This window comes from Ranitomeya variabilis, chromosome 2 (genome assembly GCF_051348905.1).
Source record: "Ranitomeya variabilis isolate aRanVar5 chromosome 2, aRanVar5.hap1, whole genome shotgun sequence".
Lineage (NCBI taxonomy): Eukaryota > Metazoa > Chordata > Amphibia > Anura > Dendrobatidae > Ranitomeya > Ranitomeya variabilis.
This window is the reverse complement of record NC_135233.1, coordinates 127,511,498-127,529,997: the sequence shown is the minus strand read 5'-3', so window position 1 is coordinate 127,529,997 and position 18,500 is coordinate 127,511,498. Positions and strand designations below refer to the sequence as shown.

The following is an 18,500-nucleotide window of genomic DNA, read 5'->3' as shown; positions in this document are numbered from 1 at the left end:
AATCTAGATGAACTCTGGGAGGCATGTAAGACTGCATTCTTTGCTATTCCTGATGACTTGATTAATAAATTGTATGAATCATTGTTGAACCGCATGGATGCAGTCTTTCAAGCTCATGGAAGTCACACAAAATATTAAATATGACTCTAATAGCACCACAACTTCATTCACCAATGTTATGCAACATATATTTGTATTTTAAGTTAATTATTTGTGTATCACATTACTTTCTGTGGGCGACAAAACTTTTGTCTTGTCAAAATCTGACCATTCTGTGTCCATTAACTGATCAATATTTCTGCATGGATGACAATTTATTTTCTTTACCTAAACCACATTTCGGAGGGTTTCAGCTTTCAAAAAAATAAATTCATCCATTGGTTGTATAAATTAACGTCAGGTTATAAGCTTTTATTTATATAACATGGATAAGCGACATAACTTCTGTCCGGGAGTGTATGGAAAATTCTGAAGGATTCACAGACTTTCAAGCACCACTGTACATGTATATCCTTATTGACAGACATTGTCTGATTTTCCTGCATAGCAGGAAAACTCCTTTAGCATTTGCAGAGAGGTTAGTCATGATTATCTTTTTCATTTTGAAATGGTTGATGGTTTTAGAGTTTGGATACTTGATGTTGCTGAATTTAAAAAATATAATATATAGTTTTTTTGTTAAATTTACATTTAGCCAAATGCTAGAAAAATATTAAATTTAAAAATACATGTTTTTTTTTTCTTCTAGATGTGCTCCAGAGCCAAGTACATCAATATACAGATCGAACAGATTTTTATTTTTTATGTTGTTTCACCATATGGACTCTATCATGATCTGGAAATTGCTTAAATTGTTTGTATCTCACCATTCTGTTTCATCCACCAGTGTAATTGTTACAAACAGCGTACATTTCCTTTATCCTTTATTTTTTATAAGACTCTACTTGTAACTGGTATCAAATAGGATCTGCAACTTACATTATCACCAACGATATCCAACAGTAAGTGCCTTTGAATTCATATTTACTTTAATATCCAGATTCATTCCGCATTGCTCAGTTTAATGTAGACAGCGCAGGTGAATACTATCTATTAACCAAACTATATACGCAACAGGTGTACACAGAACCTGTTACAATCACCAGCAACACTCTACATAGAGGACTTTCTCCTCTATTAGAATTTTTTGGGAGCGCCAGTGCTTTGCTTTTACATATTGTATCAGGCCTGAGTGGCATTTTGCTTGTAAATTACATTATTTTAACACACTTCTATGGCTTTTTGTATTCAACTGAATTTGCTCAAGCAAGAATGATTAAAAAGTACAAATAAAAGGTGTTTTCTTTTATTTCTGTACATCGAGTTTAGAACATAAAACTGCAAGAAAAACTTGCACACCACACGGACCATCAGTGTGACTTGCGAGAAATACGCAGCAGTGTCCTTTTAGTAAAGCCGGCAATTCAGTGCGGTGTACAGTAAAATCACACTGACAGGTTAGACTAGAATAGATAAAATAAATGTCTACGCATAGTATAGGTATATATGTCATTGACACACACATATATATAATCTTTATATTTCATAGAGAGTTAGATGGCAGAATAGCCGATAATTCAATTGTCGGGTTCTGTAAAATCATTGCAGAACCCGACAGGATATGAGACATGGTTTACATACGGTAAACCATTGTATATCCGTTAGATTTTTATATGTCCCTCACTAATAATGTTAGTAGTGTGTGTGTGTGTGTGTGTGTGTGTGTGTGTGTAAAACTTGGGAGCTGTAGGTGTTAAATTAAAGGATTAATTCATGGAAATAACTGGCATGGGCTCCCGCGCAATTTTCTCCGCCAGAGAGAGGGAAAGCCAGTGACTGAGGGCAGATATTAATAGACTACAGAGGGACCATCGTTATTGCCCCCCCCCCCCCCCGGCTAAAAACATCTGCCCCCAGCCACCCCAGAAAAGGCGCATCTGTAAGATGTGCCTATTCCGGCACTTAGCCTCTCTCACTGCCCTGTAGCATTTGCATATGGGGTAATAAGGGGTTAATGCCACCATGCTATTGTAAGGTGACATTAAGCCGGGTTAATAATGGAGAGGTGTCAATAAGACGTCTATCCATTATTAATCCAATAGTCTGAAAGGGTTAAAATACACACACATTAAGAATAAAGTCTTTTAATGAAATAAACACACAGGTTTTAACATCTTTATTGCACTCTCAATCCAAGCGAAGCCCTCATTCTCTTGTAAAAAATTCCAAAATAAAAAAGCAACACTATCCCATACCTGTTCGCCGTACAGTCAAGTCCCACACAGTAATCCATATCTTGGGGCATTTATATTTTACAACCGGGAGCGCTGCTAATGCAGCCGTTCCCGGCTGTAAACGACTGGGGAATGAATGAAATACAGGGAGCTGAGCTCCTTTGACTAGCGGTGCCGTCACCGAAGCTGGGCCCCCTGGCAGCATGTACTCAAATGAACTCTTCAACGTAGGAAAATCAGCTGGCCTTTTCCTAGGCTGAAGAGTTAATTTAAGTTCATGCCGCAAGGGGGCGCACCTTCGGTGATGGCACCGCTAGTCCGCTAGTCACTGAAGCTCCGCTCCCTGTATTTCATTCATTCCCCAGTCGTTTACAGCCAGGTACAGTCGCATTAGCATCGCTCCCAGTTGTAAAATGTAAATGCCCCCAGATATGGATTACTGCATGGGACTTGACTGTACAGCGGACAGGTATGGGATATTGTTGCTTTTTTATTTTGGATTTTTTTACAGGAGAACGAGGGCTTCGCTTGGATTGAGAGTACAATAAAGATGTTAAAACCTGTGTGTCTGTTTTTCATTAAAAAAAACTTTATTCTTAACGTGTGTTTTGTTAACCCTTTCAGTCAGACTATTGGATTAATAATGGAGAGGTGTCTTATTGACACCTCTCCATTATTAACCACGCATAAGGTCACCTTACAATAGCAAGGTGACATTAACCCTTTATTACCCCACCACATGCCAATGCTACAGGTCAGTGGGAAGAGAGAGGCTAAGTGCCGGAATAGGCACATCTTACAGACGTACCTTTTCTGGGGTGGCTGAGGGCAGATGTTTTTAGCCGGGGGGGGGGCGCAATAACCATGGTCCCCCTCTAGGCTATTAATATCTGCCCTCAGTCACTGGCTTTCCTTCTCTGGCGGAGAAAATTGCGCAGGAGCCCACGCCAGTTTTTTCTGTAAATTAATCCTTTAATTTAACACCTACAGCTCCCAAATTTTATACACACACACACACTGCTGATATTATTAGTGAGGGATATATAAAAATATAACGGATATGCAATGGTTTACTGTATGTAAACCATGTCTCATATCCTGTCGGGTTTGGTAATTATTTAGCAAAGCTGACAATTGAATTACTGGCTATTCTGCTATCTAGCTCTGTATGAAATATATAATGTTTTCACGAATATTTGAGGCCATGGATCCATTATATGTCCATTTTGCAAGCAAGAGAGAGAATCTTGCCATACGGATGTCACACGGATGCTTAATGCAAGAAAATCGCATCCTCGCACTGCACACTGATGACATATGGATCACTGTTCAGGGAATATTTCTGCAATTCTCGTCTGTGTAAAACGGACTGATTTTTTTTATACGTTTTGTGTGACGCCGGCCTATGAGAGGTATTGACACACGTAGGGACCAATCAATCTTTGAGACCACCTTGACGATGGTTGATGGGCAGATATAATTTGGCCAAATTTTATGCCAAGCGTCTTTTTTTTTTTTTTTTTCCTAATATTCAAAAGCAGCATTGCTATTCATATTTTATAGATTTCACTTTGGCATGCTTTAGCATGATAGAGTGCAACCTTTTTTTGTATACTCATGGATATTGTCACAGGTTTACCGCTACAGAGAGGAGCCAGAAGACCACTCTGTCTGATTTCTTGAGCTCCTGCACTGATCAGAAGTACCTCATCATCAAATTAAACAGTGCAAGTTTCTTCTAGCAGGGCAGGGGTTAATCTGTTCTGCTGAGAGCTCCTGGAGGCTTTTCTGCTTTGATGATCTAAGCTGTTCAGTGTTGGTCACCCCACTCGGCTGTGTTTACATACTCGCCTCTGGCAAGCAGGCACTGTCAGAGTTAGTGCCTGGTTCGAGAGATGGAAGTGTTGCTTCTTTGCAGAGGCAGTTTGGAGTGTTTTTCAGGAGACTGTTGATGTGATGATATCTGTGTACATACCCTCATCATCTCCTATTTGGTTTTTCCCTCCCTTTACTTCCCGGTGTTTCACTGTGTTATTTGTGAGTGCATAATTGTATGATTTGGATTCTCATTTATCCCTGCATGTCTTCCCTTGTTAGTCTATTTTTCTGTATTCATAAAAAAAATCCCCCCCGCACCATAGCTTTGAGCCTGCTCTGCTCTCACTGCACAGTGATTAAAAGCTGCCCTGAGAAAACCCTTTCCCCCTAATTTTTCTGACATTCTGGAAAAAATTGCTCTTCATAAATCACTTGAATTGAGATATTCCATAGTTAATATTAACTTTAAGAAATACAGAAAGAAATGGAAATGCTGGCCCTCCGTTTTTCCCTGATCTCGCCAAAATCTTTGAATTCTTGTTCTCTTGCTAATCCTGGTACTTTGTTAATAGGGAACTAGTTTATTTTTCTTGTTTGATTATATCTGTTATCTGATTTGTGTATACATTTTACAATGACAATGTAACCTGAGTTCTCCTTTATTTTTCCTTTCATTTACCTTTCCCATCTTCCCTCCCTCCTAGGGGCCCTTTTTCCTTTCCTGTACTCCTTACTGTTCCTATCCTTCCCCATATTTACTTTATTTAAAAATTATTTGAAAGAAAAGTTGCCGTGAGCACAACATACGTAAGGGTGATTACTGACCCATCACCAGTCAATTTGGGGGTAGGGGAAGTACAGCAGAGGTGACCATGCTAGGAGAGGAAAGCTTCTTACAGGGTTTGTAATGTGACACAGCTAAACTCCCCTACCCCACACCGACTCTTAATAGAGGTTAGACCAGGAGATCAGGGCTGTCTATGGCTACGTTCACATTTGCGTTGTGCGCCGCAGCGTCGGCGCCGCAACGCACAACGCAAACAAAAACGCAGCAAAACGCATGCACAACGCTGCGTTTTGCGCCGCATGCGTCCTTTTTTTCATTGATTTTGGACGCAGCAAAAATGCAACTTGCTGCGTCCTCTGCACGCGGGCGCCGCAGGGACGCATAACGCAAGTGCGACGCATGTCCATGCGCCCCCATGTTAAATATAGGGGCGCATGACGCATGCGGCGACGCTGCGGCGCCCGACCGCAAATGTGAACGTAGCCTATCATTCTTCTCACAGACTGGGAAATCTGCTCTAAGCTATGGTGTAGGCTTGTTATTTTTCTGCTGTGTTGCTGCCTGCTTATCATTGGTCAGCATCATACAGAGAGAAGAAGTGCCTACCTCCATTGGAAAACTCTTCACTTTTATTAAGTCCAACTGGTATTTGGTTAGGTGGCAAATACTTTGGCTTGCTAATATCTCTGCAACGGAGAAGCAAAATAAAAAGTTTTATTCAGCTCTGCTGCTACTCTTACATTGTGTGTCCATTTCAACATAAAAATTTGATGACCGGTCTTCTTTTCAGCATTGCTTTACTTGTTATATACTCAAAAATGACAGACATGTTATATGGAATGCTTTTATTATCAATTAATTTGTAATCACATCATGATTAGGCATTTATTATATCACACTTGCCATACAAATACTGCAATCAATTATTAATGTTAATTGTATATTCTAAAATATATTGTTGGCATGAGAAACCACAGTGAAACATACTGTAGACATTCTGCTGCTTTAGAAAAATATTTCTAGTCCTTAAAGTCAGAATAGTGGATCCAAAGGTTAAGGGGGTATCTTGTGGATAGGTGATAATTAGTGATGAGCGAGTATAGTCATTGCTTGGGTTTTCCAAAGCACGATCTCCGAGTATTTGTTAGTGTTTGTAGATTAAGTTTTCATCGCGGAAGCTGAATGATTTACAGCTACTAGACAGCTTGATTACATGTGAGGATTCCCTAGCACCCAGGCAACCCCCACATATACTCAGGCTGGCTAGTAGCTGTAAATCATTCAGCTGAGGCGATGAAAACTTAATCTCCGAACACTAACAAATACTCGGAGATCACCCGAGCAACGAGTACACTCGCTCATCACTAGTGATAAGTTATTCCAACCACCCTTAAGCTACAAGAACACAGTTTTTGAGCTAGTAAAGGCTCTCGCTCCTGACGTATGCCATCACATAGGCATACATTGCACATAGGGTTCCATTGTAAAAATATATATATATATATATATATATATATATATATATATATATATATATATATATATATATACACACAGTACATGTTTGAAGTGATTTTTGTATAGACAAGTTCAGTGTTTTGCACATTCCATTGGAAAAGGAAAAGTACGGCAATAAATAATGCCTAAACTTCACATGGAGGATTTATTGTAGGGCTCATACACAAGCGGCTCAGTGTAGATGCAATGTGCGTAGAACCAAGGACGCTATCATGTCCAAAGAGATTAGGAATGTTTTCTTGAAAACTTCTTTGGAAAACGCATCCTGGTTTCACAAGAAAGGATATAGTCACATCCTTTACGCTTGTATATACTTTTTACACACTGAACAATGAGATACTTGGGTACATGTGTCCTAATGGTGGCCAGAAGCCTATAAATGCGGTTATGCAGGTGACTGGCCCACAGATATCCTCTCCAAACAACCAAATCCACATGCACTCTCAGCTCAGCCCAGTCTGTATGTGCTCTCCAGAGTGAGAGGGAAATAGGCCACCGGCAGACACCTCTGGCAGCAACTTTTCTCCCATGAGAGCAAAATAAATGTGAAATTGGTTGGTTCAGTTAATGTTCATTCAACATACACTGCTCAACATTGAAATTGCAACACCAAGAAGGAAAAGTCGTGAAGCTATAGAAATCACAGGCTCATATAGTTACATAGGTTGAAAAGAAGACATACGTCCAAACTTTCTCCACAAGTTAGACATTTTTTTTTGCTGGATTATTTATAGGCCACAATGCCATTTGTTGTGAGAAATGCAGCTCGCTCTTTTTTAAGTGCTAATATAGTATCTACCATGAATAGACCTGTTAATGATACACAAATGATGGAAAAGTGAAAACTAAAATTTCAAAAACATCTCAATTTGTTCAGTATCGAGTATGATCACCAGACACAGAAATACACACACTTACACGCATTGGTACGCTATCAATGAGGTTATTAATGGTTATCTGATGAATGGTCTGCCAAGCTGAATGCACTTAGACAGGAAAATCATTTAAGGGAACCTGTCACCAGTTTTGTGACATAGCAGCTAAAAATATCACCTTATTCAACGTCCACTATGCATTCCCTAAATCCTTATATAACCCCCTGACTCCCCTTGTATACTCCCGAAAAACCTTTTTAATTTCTCCTGCGCTGTATGGTAATCTTCTCAGTCCCGCAGTTGGGCAAAGCATACTGCGCAGACGAAAAACACAATATTTCTGAGCAGGCGCCATATGTCGCATGGCGATGTGGATCGGTATCCATGTCAGGAGGACGGCAAGCAGAAGCTGGGGGGGGAGGAATGCAGAGGCCCAAAACCACACCCATTTGACCGGACTGAGAAGATTACCGTACAGGACAGGAGAAATTAAAAAAGGATTTAGGGAATGAAGCGCAGACTTTGAATAAGGTGATATTTTTACCTGCTGTTTCACAAAACTGGTGACAGGTTCCCTTTAAGATCCGTTGCTGACAGCTCCGTCAGCAATTGCAGACCAATGACGTCCCAGGTGTGTTCAATGGGAGACAAGTCCTAGGACGCTGCCGGCCCTGGTAGCAGAGTTAAAGCGAACCTGTCACCCCCAAAATCGATGGTGAGGTAAGCTCACCGGCATCAGGGGCTTATCTACAGCATTCTGTAATGCTGTAGATAAGCCGCTGATGTTACCTGAAAGAGGAGAAAAAGGCGTTAGATTATACTCACCCGGGGCGGTCCCGCACCGATGGGCATCTCAGGTCCAGTACAGCGCCTCCCATCTTCATTCCATTACGTCCTCTTCTGGTCTTCACGCCGCTGCTTCGGCGCAGGCGTACTTTGTCTGCCCTGTTGAGGGCAGAGCAAACTACTGCAGGCGCCGGTAAGGTCAGAGAGGCCCGGCGCCTGCGCACTGCAGTACTTTGCTCTGCCCTCAACAGGGCAGACAAAGTACGCCTGCGCCGAAGCCGCGGCACGGAGACCAGAAGAGGACGTCATGGAATAAAGATAGGAGGCGCCGGAGCGGACCTGAGACGCCCATTTGACCACGGACCGCAGCGGGACCGCCCCTGGGTGAGTATATTATAACCTCTTTTTCTGCTCTTTCAGGATACATCGGGGGCTTATCTACAGCATTACAGAATGCTGTAGATAAGCCCCTGATGACGGTGAGCTTACCTCACCATCGATTTTGGGGGTGACAGGTTCCCTTTAAGCCACATCGGCTGCTCGTGGCAGTACCAGCAACATGCGGCCTGGTGATGTGGAGTTGAAAAATGACTCCTGGCACATTTTTACATTCCCTCTTGAAGGCTTCTTTATAGTGCTGCACACACAGTCTCCAAATCAATCTCTGGTTATCCATGCATCCAAGACAAAAGTGGGACTCATCGCTGAAGAGAATAGACCTCCATTACCATCTTGCTCTGCACCATGAGTGCATTAGGCAAATGGAACATATGTAGCTGGATGTCTGGCTTGTATGTAGTTCAGTGTCATGAAAATCTCTTCCAATGGTTTGTATAGACACTGTTATAAATCACATCAAATGTAAAGCGTCAAATTTCAATTGGCATACAGAATGGAACACTACATGCATTCTTTGAATCTGACAAAACCACGTGATACGAAGGGGTCTTTATGAGGGAATGCCACACCAGTCCTATTCCTGTGATTATGGTGTGGGGTTGCATAAATGTAGGATAGCTAAACTTCTCTCGGCTTCATTTCAGGTACGCCAACAGCTCAGAATTACATTGATTTGGTAATGGCCATTTATCCAAAGTGTCCCAATTGCCGGTTTTCAACTCGACAATGCTAGGCCACATGTTGCTTGTGCTACTGTGAGCAGTCTGCATGGCCTAGATGTGCTACCGCGGCCCGTAGCGTCTTCAAACTTGTCTCCCACTGAGCACATCTGATATGTCATTAGTCAGCAATTTCAAAGGGAGCTGCCAGCAGCGGATCTTGATGATTTTCCTGACAAAGTGCATTCAGTGTAGCAGAACCGTCTTGTGACAACCATCAATAACCTCACTGATACACACTGTAGTTGCGAAGTGTGGGGATTTCTACTCAAGTGAATAAATCAAGATGTTTTCAAAATTTAATTTCCTTTTTTCATAATTTAAATATTAACATATCAATTCCGTGATTTTCATAATTTCAAGGCTTTTCCTTCTTCGTGTTGCAATTTTAATATTTAGGAGTGTATATAGCAATTTTTGCACTTAAAGGGCTATTACCAATTTAGCAAGTTCTTACTTATCCACCAGAATGAATGATAATGTTCTGAACATTAGAGGTCCAACTGCTAAAACTCCACCAGGCTAAAGAATGAGGATCTGAAATGTACCATTAAAATGGAGCGGTGGCTATTCATGCCCGCTACCACTTGCCTATGGGTTAGCTGAGATAATAAAGTACATGGCTATTTCTGGCAGTGCCACAGAACATCTTTAAGTGATCGAGGGCATGCGCAGTCATCAGTCCATTCCAACAGAGAATTTCAGAGCCATGTTCGTGGAAATGGTTGGATTCCCAGCAGTCATATCCCCACTAGTAATGAGGGAACATGCTCGAATAAGATGTTCGAGTCCCCGCGTTTGCATGTCTCGCAGCTGTTCGACATCAGCAACACATGCAGGGATTACCTAACAAACAGGTGATCCCTGCATGTGTTTTGGATGTCTTAACAGCTGTGAGACATGCAGCCGTGGGGACTCGAACATAGTATTCGAGCATGCCGAAGTCTCTCTCTTGGCACTCGAGCATGGATAATGCCTTATCCGAGCACGCTCACTCATCACTAGTCACTAACTATTCTGCGAATATGTCTGACACAGCTGCCTATTCCCCTATTCCTAATAACACACACATGCTTGGCTGGGAGTGCATGTAAATGGGGAGGGTTGATAGAAACAGCTGTAGATCAAGAGTGTTTGCTCAACAGCTGTGTAGGCCGTAAGGCCACATTTACTTGTCTAGCTTGCTGACATGTGATGACTCCACACACTTTAAGCAGTATTTCCTCCATATTTAGCAAAGATTTGCTGGGTCTTCACACCTTAACCCTCATTGTCTCTAAACACAGTGGGGCTTAATACAGATCATCTAAAGAATGGTGGTCTCCACTGCATGCAGTTATTCCGGCAAATCATTTCTTAGATGCTAACATATCAGGCTTAAGAATATTAAGCTTGATATTTCAAGTACAATTTGTGAGCAAAAAAATGAGAATGCGGAAAGCAAAGATGATAAAATGCATCATCGAAGAGCCGTGACAAAGGAACTATCCTTTAAAGCTTCTTTCCTGCATCAGTGCTAGTTCTCGCCTTCCCTTGGCATGCAGTGCTGTATAGCGGCAATAGAATTTCTTGTAACTCAGAACAATCATCAGCGATTTCCAGAATGGAAAAGTTATGTGGAGCACAGTTTCATCATTTGTCAGAAAAGGCTGGGTTCACATGATGTGTGAGATGTATGTTTAGCAAGTAGAGCAGGAATGCTCCTCACATACCCACTAAACGTGTCCACAGGGCATACAGAAGAGTATTCTTTAAGGCTATGTGCACACGATGCGGATTTGCTGCGGATCCCCAGTGGATTTTTCCACGCAGAAACACTGCAGATCCACACTGTGATGTACAGTACAATATAAATCAACGGGGTAAAAAAATAGCTGTGCAGATGGTGCGGAAAAATCAGTGCGGAATTGCTGCGGATTTCAAAGAAGTGCATGTCACTTCCTTTGTGCGGATCTGCAGCGTTTCTGCACCCCTCCATGATAGAAATCCACAGTGGCAAAAACCGCAGAAAATCTGCACAAAATCAGCATCAATTCCGCATAAAAACCACGGCAAATCCACGGCTGCGGATTCTGCCAGGAGATGCGGATTTCGTGCAGAAAATTCTGCACCTCTTTTCCTACGTGTGCACATAGCCTTAGCCTTGGTCTCGTCAAAATACAGGACCACAAAAAAAAGCCTGAAACAGAATGGTGGACTACAATACTCTATACAATAGTACCCAGTAATTAAAAAAAACAAAAACAACAAAGTTAAATGTATTGGGGTTTTTTTTACATGGAACCTTATGAGTGACTGGTATTTGGCAAACCCTGAAGCATAACCATAAACACTAGGTGCATATACAATTATTCAACGTAATAAGAAAAGCAACTTCTGCCAGTGTCTCGAGTTGCAGCCTCTACTTTTTAAAAAAAGTGTTTGTGGGTGAAAGAAGCCTGCCGAGATTTTCCAGGATTTACATTAATGGCCTATACTTTTAAAGAGGATAACAGAAGTAGTGATGTACTGGTCATTGTTCAACAATTAAAACAATACCTATGTCGTCCCAATTCAGTGCAGATAAATCCTTATTTTTATCCATTTACAAATTAGATCGCAAGTGCACTGTCAGTCCATTGCTGCTCCGTCTCAGGTCTCTCCAAAGAAGCAATGGATTGGGAAGTTATAGTTAGCATTTTTGGTTTTGTACAATAAGCTTTATAGCACTACTCCTGGTGACCTCTCTAAAATGCTGGCAAGTTCCCTTTAGGGCTCGCTCACACTTGTGTATAAATCAGACGAGTGCAATCCGATAAAAAAAGAATTGGATTACACTTGGACCAATTTTATTCAATGAGGCAGTGCAGATCTGCATATTTTTTATCAGCTGTATTCGGCATGCTGCAATTCCACTTCAAAATCGAGGAGTGCGAGAAAAAAAAATGCATGCCGTACAAACCATCAGTGTGGCATCTGATTTTTACAGATACATTACAATTCTAAAGCATAGGAAACTGTAAAAGATTAATAGCTGCTAGTTAAAAAAAACAACCCACTCTCCTGGATGAGAATGGGACTGATATTTTATACACTAGTGAGAGCGAACCCTTAAGCTCAGCAGAATGAAGGGCTGTGGTACTTGCGGGGGCACCGTGGCCCCTTTTCAGTTGTACCAGACACAGCAGCATTCATGTGAATATAGTCTGGAACAAAAGGGAAGGAACTGCGGTTTCCCCATAAGAACCCTGTCCTCCTTATTCTGCTAAGTTCTGGTAATCATGGGAGTCGGACCTACAAAAATCACATGTTAATGGCGTACCTTCAGGATAGGCCATCAATGTGCCTTACTAGAAAACCCTTTTAAAGAGAACCTTTCCACTTTATTTTTTTATTTATCGGAGACCCTCGTACAATTGTTGCTGCACCACTGATATTGGAACAGTTTTTCTTTTCTTCTGTGCCCCTCCGTTCCAAACTTATACTCTGTGGTAATAAAGATTAAAATTTTAACTTTACCCAACTGGGTGTATAAAAGAGTAGTTCTCTGTAGGCATTTGCTTTTTTTCAGACTATGGCCAATCAAAACACAGCCGAGCCCAGAGAGAACTTCTATGATATATGCCCATTGTTAAAGGGAAATTTTTCATAACTTTGAATTGGAGGGGCAAAAAAAAGAAAAACTGTTCTAGAATCAATGGAGCAGTGGCAATTGAACTGGTTTGTCTGTAATTGCAGTTCATGGTCAAGCTTTTCTATTAATCAATGTGTATATAAAAATTATACATGTTCTTTTTTATTTTGGAGTATAGAATATGCTGGGAGTAGAATGGACATGCTGCGCATTAGGCACCATGAAGATTTCGGATATTGGCTCCTCAGTGCAGATCAACCTTTTGCTTTCTTATAATTGGTTGTGTCAATAATTGAGGTCTATTAACGAGTTTTAGAATAGCGGTTTGACGTTACTTCAAAATAATCCTTCAGATAAGAGGCTTTTGGTCTTTTCTTGGGGTCCTTCGACAACATCAACTTGATCATTGATTCCTTTAAATAGGAGGAACAAAAATAGGAAAAAACATGATAATATGATGAGAAATTAATATATTAAAACAAAAGGCTCCTGTTCACAAATGGTCACAAGAGATCAGTTATAAATTTTAATAAATTTGGATGTACATTAATAAAGTGAGAATTTTGTTTGTATCTTGGATATACTGTACCTAGATAAGATTGTGAAAGGCTCAGAGCCTGAGACATTCTGATTTTCTTTTTTCTGCTCGATGAGGAATTTTCATTGAAACCTTATGTGAATTTAAAAGGAACCTGTGACATGATTAATGCAGCCAAAATCCCAAAGAGAATGAGTCCAGGGATAGGCTCCTGCATTACAAACATGCAATTTATACATTGAGACACTGCAGTGTTTCAGTGTAAGCAAAGTTGATGAAGGTCAGTGTAAGCAAAGTTGATGAAGGTAGGGTACCGTCACACAGTGGCATTTTTATCGCTACGACGGCACGATTCGTGACGTTGTAGCGATATCGTTACGATCTCGCAGTGTCTGACACGCTACTGCGATCAGGCACCCTGCTGAGAATCGTACGTCGTAGCACATCGTTTCAAACTTTCTTTCGTCGCTTGATCACCCGCTAACATCGCTGGATCGTTGTGTGTGACAGCGATCCAGCGATGTGTTCGCTTGTAACCAGGGTAAACATCGGGTAACTAAGCGCAGGGCCGCGCTTAGTAACCCGATGTTTACCGTGGTTACCAGCGTAAAAGTAAAAAAAAAAAAAACCGTACATACTCACCATCTGATGCCCGTCAGGTCCCTTGCCGTCTGCTTCCTGCTCTGACTGAATCCGGCCGTACAGTGAGAGCAGATCACAGAGGCGACGTCACCGCTGTGATCTGCTCTCACTTTCCGGCCGGCAGACAGTCAGAGAGGAAAGCAGACGGCAAGGGACCTGACGGGCATCAGATAGTGAGTATGTACGGTTTGTTTTTTTTTACTTTTACGCTGGTAACCACGGTAAACATCGGGTTACTAAGCGCGGCCCTGCGCTTAGTTACCCGATGTTTACCCTGGTTACCCGGGGACTTCGGCATCGCTCCAGCGCCGTGATTGCACAGTATGACCGCAGTCTACGACGCTGGAGTGATAATCATACGATCGCTGCGACGTCACGGATCGTGCCGTCGTAGCGATGTAAATGGTACTGTGTGACAGTACCCTTAGGCCAGGAATGAGATGACTAATCCTAGAGGAGTGTCCTCACCAACGCCTCCATGCCCTGTCAGCTACACTAACAGACCTTTCCTTATACACAAACATGCGGAGACCTGTCAGTCTAGCTGAGGTAATGGGAAGATGCCTCTTGGACTAGTCACCTCGTCCCCAGTCACACTCAACTAGGTTTTTCTATGAAACACAGCATCATTTCAGAGTAAAACATTCATGTTTGTAATGAATGGAGCAGGTCTCTGAATCATGCTGTCTGTGGTTCGAGCAGCAGGAATCATGTGGTAATTTCCCTTTAAGTCATCATGGACATCTTAAAAGCAGACTAGCGTAAAAAATGTATGCAAGACTGAAAAGGTACATGTAGCTAGCGCCCTTAAGCCTTGCAAAGTCTCCTTACTAGTAATGCACCTGACAGAAGACTGAAATTTTTCAGTAATCTACCTTCCGTAAATAGTTCTCACACATTTTAGGGGGGTACAAAAACTATACAGTGGGTACAGAAAGTATTCAGAACCCTTCAAATTTTTCACTCTTTGTTTCATTGCAGCTATTTGGTAAATTCAGAAAAGTTCATTTTTTTTCACATTATTGTACACTCTGCACCCCATCTTGACTGAAAAAAAAAACAAATGTAGAAATGTTTGCAAATTTATTAAAAAAGAAAAACTGAAATATCACATGGTCATAAGTATTCAGACCCATTGTTCAGACACTCATATTTAAGTCACATGCTGTCCATTTCCTTGTGATCCTCCTTGAGATGGTTCTACTCCTTTATTGGAGTCCAGCTGTGTTTAATTAAACTGATAGGACTTGATTTGGAAAGGCACACACCTGCCTATGTAAGACTTCACAGCTCACAGCGCATGTCAGATCAAATGAGAATCATGAGGTCAAAGGAACTGGCCAAGGAGCTCAGAGACAGAATTGTGGCAAGGCACAGATCTGACCAAGGTTACAACAGAATTTCTGCAGTACTCAAGGTTCCTAGAAGCACAGAGGTTTCCATAATCCTTAACCCCTTACTGACATCGGATGGAATAGTTCATCCGATGTCAGTACCCCAGCTTTGATGCAGGCTCTGGCGGTGAACCCGCATCAAAGCCGAGACATGTCAGCTGTTTTGAACAGCTGACATGTGCCCGCAATAGGAGCGGGTTCCATCCACGCCTATTAATTAGTTAAATGCCGCTGTCAAACTCTGACAGCGGCATTTAACGCGCACTTCCGGCCATCGGGCTGGAAATACGCGCACCGCTGACCACTGTCACGTGATCAGGGGTCATCGATGCGTCAGCATTGCAACCAGATGTCTCCTTGAGACCTCTATGTTTGTTAATGCCGGATTGCTATGAGCGCCACCTTGTGGTCGGCGCTCATAGAAGTGCAGTAATTCTGCTACATAGAGGTGATCTGAGCATCGCCTCTATGTAGCAGAGCCGATCAAGTTGTGGCAGCTTCAAATGTTTTTAAAAATATGAAAAAAACATAAGAATTTAAATCACCCCCTTTTCGTCCAATTCAAAATAAAAACAATAAAAAAAAATCAAACCTACACATATTTGGTATCGCCACGTTCAGAAGCGCCCGATCTATCAATTAAAAAAAAAGGATTAACGTGATCGCTAAACAGCGTAGTGAGAAAAAAAAATCTAAATCCCAGAATTATGTTTTTTGGTCGCCGCGACATTGCATTAAAATGCAGTAACGGGTGATGAAAAGAACGTATCTGCACAAAAGTGGTATCATTAAAAACGTCAGCTCAGCACGCAAAAAATAAGCCCTCGCCCGACCCAAGCTCCCGAAAAAAGGAGACGCTACGGGTCTCGGAATACTGCGCCATTTTTTTTTTTTTTTTTAGCCTACTTTGGAATTTTTTTTCACCACTTAGATAAAAAAAGAACCTAGACATGTTTGTTGTCTATTAACTCATAATACCTGGAGAATCATAATGGCAGGTCAGTTTTAGCATTTAGTGAACCTAGCAAAAAAGCCAAACAAAAAACAAGTGTGAGATTGCACTTTTTTTGCAATTTCACCGCACTTGGAATTTTTTTCCCGTTTTCATGTACAAGACATGCTAAAACCAATGGTGTTGTTCAAAAGTACAACTCATCCCGCAAAAATTAAGCCCTCACATGGCCATACTGAGGGAAAAATAAAAAAGTTATTGCTTGGGAAAGAAGGGGAGCGAAAAACGAAAATGCAAAACCGAAAAAAGCTCCGGGGGTGAAGGGGTTAAATGGAAAATGTTTGGGACCACCAGAAGTCTTCTTAGACCTGGCCGTGCAACCAAACTGAGCAATGGTGGGAGAAGAGCCTTGGTGAGAGAGGTAAAGAAGAACCCCAAGATCACTGTGGCCGAGCTCCAGAGATGCAGTAGGGAGATGGGAGAAAGTTCCACAAAGTCAACTATCACTGCAGCCCTCTACCAGTCGCAACTTTATGGCAGAGTGGCCCGATGGAAGCCTCTCCTCAGTGCAAGACATATGAAAGCCTGCATAGAGTTTGCTAAAAAACACATGAAGAACTCCCAGACTATGAGAAATAAGATTCTCTGGTCTGATGAGACGAAGATAGACCTTTCTGGTGATAATTCTAAGCGGTATGCATGGAGAAAACCAGGCACTGCTCATTCCCTGCCCAATACAATCCCAACAGTGAAACATGGTGGTGGCAGCATCATGCTATGGGGGTGTCTTTCAGCTGCAGGGACAGGAAGACTGGTTGTCATTGAAGGAAACATGAATGCGGCCATGTACAGAGATATCCTGGATGAAAACCTTTTCCAGAGTGCTCTGGACCGCAGACTTGGCCAAAGGTTCACCTTCCAACAAGACAAGGACCCTAAGCACACAGCTAAAATAACAGAAGTGGCTTTAGAACAACTCTGTGACCATTCATGACTGGCCCAGTCAGAGCCCTGACCTAAACCCTATTGAGCCTCTCTGGAGAGACCTGAAAATGGCTGTCCACCAGCGTTCACCATCCAACCTGATGGAACTGGAGAGGATCTGCAAGGAAGAATGGCAGAGGATCCCCAAATCCAGGCGTGAAAAACTTGTTGCATCATTCCTAAGAAGACTCATGGCTGTACTAGCTCAAAATGGTGCTTCTACTCAATACTGAGCAAAGGGTCTGAATACTTATGACCATGTGATATTTTGGATTTTCTTGTTTAATAAATTTGCAAATATGTCTACAATTCTGTTTTTTTCAGTCAAGATGATGTGCAGAGTGTACATTAATGAGAACAAAAATGAAATTTTCGAATTTACGAAATGGCTGCAATTAAACAAAGAGTGAAAAATTTAAAGGGGTCGGAATACTTTCCATAGCCACTGTATATACAAGTGCTTCTCACAAAATTAGAATATCATCAAAAACTTAATTTATTTCAGTTCTTCAATACAAAAAATGAAACATATTATATAGAGCAGACCTAGGCAAAGTGAGGCCCACGGACCACATCCGGCCCTCTGGCTGTCTCCATCTGCGCTGCGCCACTGACTCCTTTGGTGGAGGAGGGGCCTCCGACCACTTCCACCACCAATCAGCATGTGAAACAGCTGATGCAATGATGTCATTTCATCGCGTCAGCTGTGTACTGAGGACAGTCTGCGTACCGGAGGCAGGGAGAGAGGCAAAGCGCCGGGGAATGGGACTGAGGTGAATATATGGGGTTTTTTTTTTCATGTGTATGGGATGTTTGGGTGGGCATGGGGAGACTATGGGGGTGACATGCTGCACATGGGGGTGACATGGTGCCGCATATGAGGGTGACATGCTGCTGCCCATGGTGACATGCTGCTGCACATGGTGCTGCACATGGAGGTGACATGGTGCTGCACATGGGGGTGACATGGTGCTGCACATGGGTGTGACATGCTGCTGCACATGGTGCTGCACATGGAGTGACATGCTGCATATGGGGTGACATGGTGCTGCACATGCTGCTGCACATAGGGCTGTCATGGGGCTGCACATGCTGCTGTACATGGGAGTGACATGGTGCTGCACATGCTGCTGCACATGGGTTGACATGGTGCACAGGGTGCTGCATATGGGGGTGACATGGTGCACAGGGTGCTGCATATG

At 42.2% G+C, this 18,500-nt stretch overlaps 2 protein-coding genes across 5 annotated transcripts in view; one reads left to right on the top strand and one right to left on the bottom strand.

Moving 5' to 3' along the window:
* CEBPZOS (CEBPZ opposite strand) overlaps nucleotides 1-1,334 on the top strand; it is a 91,190-nt gene extending 89,856 nt beyond the window's left edge. Inside the window, exon 5 of the mRNA XM_077283000.1 lies at nucleotides 749-1,334. Coding sequence (XP_077139115.1) covers nucleotide 749 — 1 coding nt within the window. The 3' untranslated portion in view covers nucleotides 750-1,334. The remainder of the gene's footprint in view (nucleotides 1-748) is intronic.
* A 4,148-nt stretch (nucleotides 1,335-5,482) lies between these two features.
* LOC143804667 (interferon-induced, double-stranded RNA-activated protein kinase-like) overlaps nucleotides 5,483-18,500 on the bottom strand; it is a 134,554-nt gene continuing 121,536 nt past the window's right edge. For 3 of the 4 annotated variants that reach the window (XM_077282993.1, XM_077282992.1, XM_077282995.1), the window contains one exon: nucleotides 8,567-13,201. In XM_077282993.1, the coding sequence (XP_077139108.1) occupies nucleotides 13,091-13,201 (111 nt within the window). In that variant the 3' untranslated portion in view covers nucleotides 8,567-13,090. Of the gene's footprint in view, nucleotides 5,565-8,566; nucleotides 13,202-18,500 lie in introns of those variants that run through there. The other variant, XM_077282994.1, reaches the window with a different exon arrangement.